Genomic DNA, 5,376 nt, shown 5'->3' on the forward strand with positions numbered 1-5,376 from the left:
ATCATATACTCACGCGGGATCAATCAGTATCGCTGGATGAGACCGCCACCGAGCGGTCTGCGGTGGGTTTGGATACTGCCGGCAATGGTCTTGCACTTTCCGCGGAGTGTCAAAACCAGGTGCTCGATGCTATTATGCACGCCAGCACTGGATACATTTCTCAATATGGTGGCGGCAGCGGTGGTGGCGACGACAGCACAATAGCTCAGGTGCAGCCAGCCGAGGTTGGAGAGTACTGGGGGCTGCTTGTGAGGATTCTCGAGTGGGGAGCTCTAATGGCTGCCGAGCCCGTTGTGCTGCTTTGTGTGGAGCAAGACGACAACATCGGCATGTTGTTCTCGGCAGCCACCGCCCCGCCTTCCTCCAGTGTTAGTAGTATGGCGCAAATGCAGCAGGCAAACCGGCAGGCACTGACAATGGAGTGCTTCCAATGGCTGTTCAGAATGTCGTCGAGTGCCGCCGCCGACACATCCTTGCCGTTGTGGGCCAGCCAGCGTGCCGCCCCGACGCTTGTGCGTCGATGCCAGACGGTGCTCGAGGCATTTGTCCGAGATAAAGCACTGCTGGGGAAAAGCCCGATGCCATTTGCCCGCGTTGTGCTGCTCAACATGGTGCTGGACAACATGGCTCGCCTGCAGTGCCGAGCCAGCGCGCTGGCGACAGGATCAAGCAAGGCTGCGACCAGCCCGGCAGCCCACCTCCTCCTGCTATGCGACAATCTCATCGATCTGCTGTCGGCTCCAGATCCTGCGGTCCTGGGCTCGATCCAGCGTTGTCTGCGGCGGATTGCTGGCGAGATAAGGCAGTAGAAAACACCGTCGTTTGTGTGTATGTATGTGTGTGGACGGGCCAGAGGTGGGAACAACCGGCTGGCGCGCCATAGCCTTTGTAACTGTCAGGAAAACAAACGAATAAATCAGTTGTTGAGCCGAATGAATCCTCCAAGACGTGGCCCCGCTGACATTGTTGCACTTGTTGTTGCATGTCGTCGCAGGCATCCCAGAAATAGGTCTGTGGCCCGAGAAAATACGCCCAGTGCTGTTTATGCCATGTCAGGTGTGATGTACTGCGTCCAATTTTCCACTCCCCTTGCATAAAGTTCGTCAGGCGGCGTTGTCAGACTTTCCTGTTTCAAAGACATTGCAGATTCTAGCGAAGCCATCCTCGCATATTTCCCCTTCTTTCCTCTGCAGCCTATTTTTTTTTCCTTTCTCCTTTCTTGCACTTTTTAACCGCATTCAGTCTAATTTGCCTGGACAGGCGCTTTTCCCCCTCTTTTTATTTACCGTGGTGTATCCGTTTATTTATTCACAACAGCCAGTATCCGGCGATGTCTGCGGGCGGCCACTACCATCGACATTACCAGCAGGCATCCCCGCTTCCCCCCAAGCGACAGCGCGAGGATTCGGAGGAAAAGGTATCGAACATTCGGTCGCTGCTTAACGACACTGACAGCGATGCCATGCTGCCTGCCACAAACAGCAGCATGTCCATCAACGTGTTGACGGCACAGCATCCACAGCATCCACAGCAGCACAAGCGCAGCGAGGCGAGAATGGCCCAGTACGTTAAGCCCGTGTATCGGCCAAGCCACTATAACGAGAGCCGTCAACAGATTGCTATGCGTTCCGGGTGCCTTCATCAGCAGCAGCCACTTGTGGTCCAGCCCATCGCCTCGGGTAGCTTCAGGGTCCAATCAGGATCTGATGCATCGGCCCAGCAGCAGCAGCGGCAACAGCGCCTGTCCCGAGGCATTATGCCTGCGACTGCCAATGGCACCGGGCAATCAGCAGCACCTGTCGGTTTTGTCGGTCACCCACGAGCCGAACCCGACCCATCGTCGGATAAACTGGCGACTGGAGATTTGCCGCCAGCGATTCGTGAACCAACAGACCCAATGGATCGCCCGCGTCACTCAATTCCGACGCTGGTCACAAAAGTGGACTCCGCAAACCAGCAGCGCCAATTACACGAACCCGGTTCCGCGGTTGACCACTTTACAACTCATGGCGGAGTTGGTGGGGAGACCCAGTCACCGGAGCCAATTGCAGCTAATGGAAAGGGGGCTACGAGGGGCGACCCTGGCGTCACTGCTTTCACGCAGGGTGTTGCGCGAACTGATGTCGGCCAGTCGTCGAGTGATGCACGGTTCAGGCCATACCCGGAAATCGGTAGCAGCTCGCTGCCGGACTCGGCCTCGCATGTTGATGACGAACAATCAGCGGACAGACTGCCCCAGACTGCAGCCGAGCCCGGCCGCCAGGACGACTCCCAGGCACAGCGGCGGCGGCGGCGAACGCAGGCGTGCGAGTACTGCCACCAGAAGAAGATTAAGTGTGAGGGTGAGGGTACCCGCTGCATCAACTGCATCAAAAACGACATCCAGTGCATTTGGGGCCAGAAGCGCAAGCGTGGGCCCAAGCCGAAGCCGCTGTCGGCGGTGCTCAGCAAGACTCCGGTCCCGAGGGTCGCGTGCGCAGAGGGCGGCCAAGGGGGGCAAGGGCAAGCCGTCAATTACCGTGGTTACTGGCGCTCCTGCGCAGGCGCTCGCACCATCAGCAGAGTCTGATGCTCGGTCACTAACGCCGGCGACGCCTATACGCGATGACCAAGTGTCTGAGTCGGCAGAGTACGCGGATGTAGATGCTGTGCCGGAGGGACTGAAGGCGCCGTCGATGCATCGTGAGCTGCAGGAGTTCTTCTCGGGCAAGGTCGACCTTGAAACACGCGAGGCAGTGACCATGTACTTTGACTACTTCTACCCGCTGTGTCCGATATTCCACCCGTCACTGTTTATCCGAAGGGTAGTGGAGAACGACGTCGACCCAATTCTGATTGACGCGATGAAGGCGACGACGGCCCGGATGCTCTCGGCGAAGACAGGGAGGTTTATTGATGGCGATGCGCTGGCAGAGAGCGTAAAAGCGAGAATTATTTCACATTTGGAGACGCCGTCGATTGACTACGTGCGTACAGTTGTCATCATGACACTGCTTGCCGGCTGTCGGGGCGAGCACTGGTCCTACAACTCGCTTATCGTGCTGGCTGCCAGCCTGGTTACTCGCTGCGGGTGGCACCAGATCGACCTGTATCGCCGCCCGCCCCCGGCGACGTGGGAGGAATGGGTCAACATGCAGATAAAGCGCCGTATCTTTTGGATAGTCTATCAGACGGACAGCTACCAGTCGATGCTGACTGGCCGGGGAACAACTATGAACGAGTCCAGCGTCTATGTGAGAACCCCGTGCTCGGACTATGAGTGGGACATTGTTCTCAAGCAGGGCACTGACGGGCCGTCGCTGGCCACTCATGTCAACACATCTGATGCCCTGGCTCGCGTCAAACACCGCCCGTCGCTGTCCTCGTCCGGCTCGTCGTCGTCTCTGATGCAGTCGATGCGCGTCGACCAGGACATAATTGTAGCAACTGGTGCCTTTTCATACTCGTTCATGGCGCTGAGCGAGCTGACATCCATCATCTCCAACACCAACATGTTCCTGTGCGATGCCAAGGCCAGCCGCGACTCCCTGGGCGTGTTGTCCAGCTCGTCCTGGCCGAGCCTATCGCCGTTCCGTGACAGCCCGTTTCCTGCGCTGAATTTCCTCAACCAGACGCCAGGCACTGGTCGGCTCGCATACCGGCCCAAGCGCACTGTCAGACTTGTGTCCGACTACCCGCGGTTTGGCGAGCTCGACTACAAGCTGCCAGGACTGGAAGCGCAACCTGGTGCTTCCAGAGGAGCTGCGCGACGAGTCAATGCCAGCAGGGGATATCTCATACTTTGGGCAGGCCGACCACCGCCGGTTCATGATGCGGGTGAGGTACTTTTGCCTGCACTGCTACTATGTGCCCATTGCAATATTCTTGCACCAATCCAACCGTCCCTCGTTCTTCACCGAGTACGAGGAGCCGCCAGAGCTCCGGGGCAGCGATCGGACGCCGATGGCAGTGCAGAGTCCGGCTATGATGCGGCAGCGGGCGACAGGGCTCTGCGCGAAATGCTCAACATGGCCTTTGCCAATACGTGGAATGCGGGTTTAGTAGCGAATGATATCGAGCCGAAATCCTGGCAAGTGTGCCTTGATGCTGCGCACGGGCTGTCTGACACTTGGAGCGCAACCAGGACATGCCGCTAGAGCGCTTCGACCAGGTCATTCCCTTTTGCATTTTCATGTCGTCATCTGTGCTCTGCGACAAACAAAAAAGTGCCGGAGGATCTTGGCCGAGCGCCCGCCAGGCCAGACTGGACAAGGTCAGAGCAGAAATTGCCCTGTGCACACGCCATCTTCAGCACCAGTGGACGACACTGAAGGGGCTGGGCGAGCTGTGGAACGTTGCGGGCATGGAGATGCTGCTGAAGTCGATGCAGATTGATGAGGTGACCAATGCTGCTGATCTTTTCTCGTCCCTGTCGCTGTGAGCTTTACCACATATTGAAAGGTGATTGTCTTACGCTATTTTATTGATCACTGTAATGTATATTGGACATATATTTCATCCTCCCCCCCACGAATGGTGTGCGATGGATACATTACTGTCCCATGTTGCGCCGTGATTTTTTTTTTTTGCAGACGGCTGAATCTGTGAGATGCCGAGCCACTGACCTGCTTCTGCTTCTGCTTTTGGCCGACATCGCAAGCTGCATGGTTATTCACGGCAAGGATTGCTCCAGGGAATCCATGCCGGCAACAGAAATCCCGGCGTCTGAAATTTTTCTTCCCCAAAACCACACGGACCGGCATGTGGTTGCCTGAGAAATCATAGAAAGCGGATGTTTGTGTCTTTGGTGGAATCGCAGAGTCCCTCCCAGTAGTCCTGCGAGCTGCAGCCGTCTCAGCCGCATATTAGACATGCAAACACCTTTGCTGCTCGCAGCCTAGCTGCGTGTTGACAAACATCGAAGGCAGCGCCCAGCAGATGTGCACTATGAAGCCGACTGGGGCGGACTAGTCCTGGGCTAGGATGCGATAGCCTGGGCTGCACACATGCGATCTCAGTGATTTCCCCTGCCAGCACTAGGCCTACACAATACCTGGCCAGCATCCCTACTTTGGACCCTTGTGCTTTTTCCTTTCCCTTGCCAGTTTCACAATCCTTTCCCTTTTTCGTCTTTTTTTGTTTCTTCATATCTTTTAAGGATATTTCATAGCAGCAATGGCACAGCAGCAACCGGGCCGTAGCCACCCGCAGGCAGGCGGTGGACAGGTGCGTGGCCCAACGCTACCGCCTATAAGAAACTTGGTTTCAAACATCCCGCCCACCTACAGGGCTCAGCGCGGGCTACCGCCCATGATTCCCAGGGAGCCAGGCAACAGTCGACCTCACAATGAGCCAGAAACTCAGCCAGTGTACAACTTCGTCCACAGCCACCACCAC

At 56.8% G+C, this 5,376-nt stretch overlaps 1 protein-coding gene across 1 annotated transcript; it reads left to right on the forward strand.

Moving 5' to 3' along the window:
• Positions 1-4,507: 4,507 nt before the first annotated feature.
• Positions 4,508-4,794, forward strand: DL89DRAFT_63261 (uncharacterized protein). The gene has a single exon (XM_040891899.1). It carries the CDS (start codon positions 4,542-4,544, stop codon positions 4,752-4,754), a length of 213 nt encoding a protein of 70 aa, XP_040739086.1. The 5' UTR covers positions 4,508-4,541; the 3' UTR covers positions 4,755-4,794.
• Positions 4,795-5,376: the final 582 nt, after the last annotated feature.

The sequence above is a fragment of the Linderina pennispora genome (genome assembly GCF_002104995.1).
Source record: "Linderina pennispora strain ATCC 12442 chromosome Unknown DL89scaffold_147, whole genome shotgun sequence".
Classification (NCBI taxonomy): domain Eukaryota; kingdom Fungi; phylum Kickxellomycota; class Kickxellomycetes; order Kickxellales; family Kickxellaceae; genus Linderina; species Linderina pennispora.

Coding starts and splice junctions, on each gene's coding strand:
- DL89DRAFT_63261 (XM_040891899.1), top strand. CDS start 4,542: ATGTTGCGCCGTGATTTTTTTTTTTTGCAGACGGCTGAATCTGTGAGA.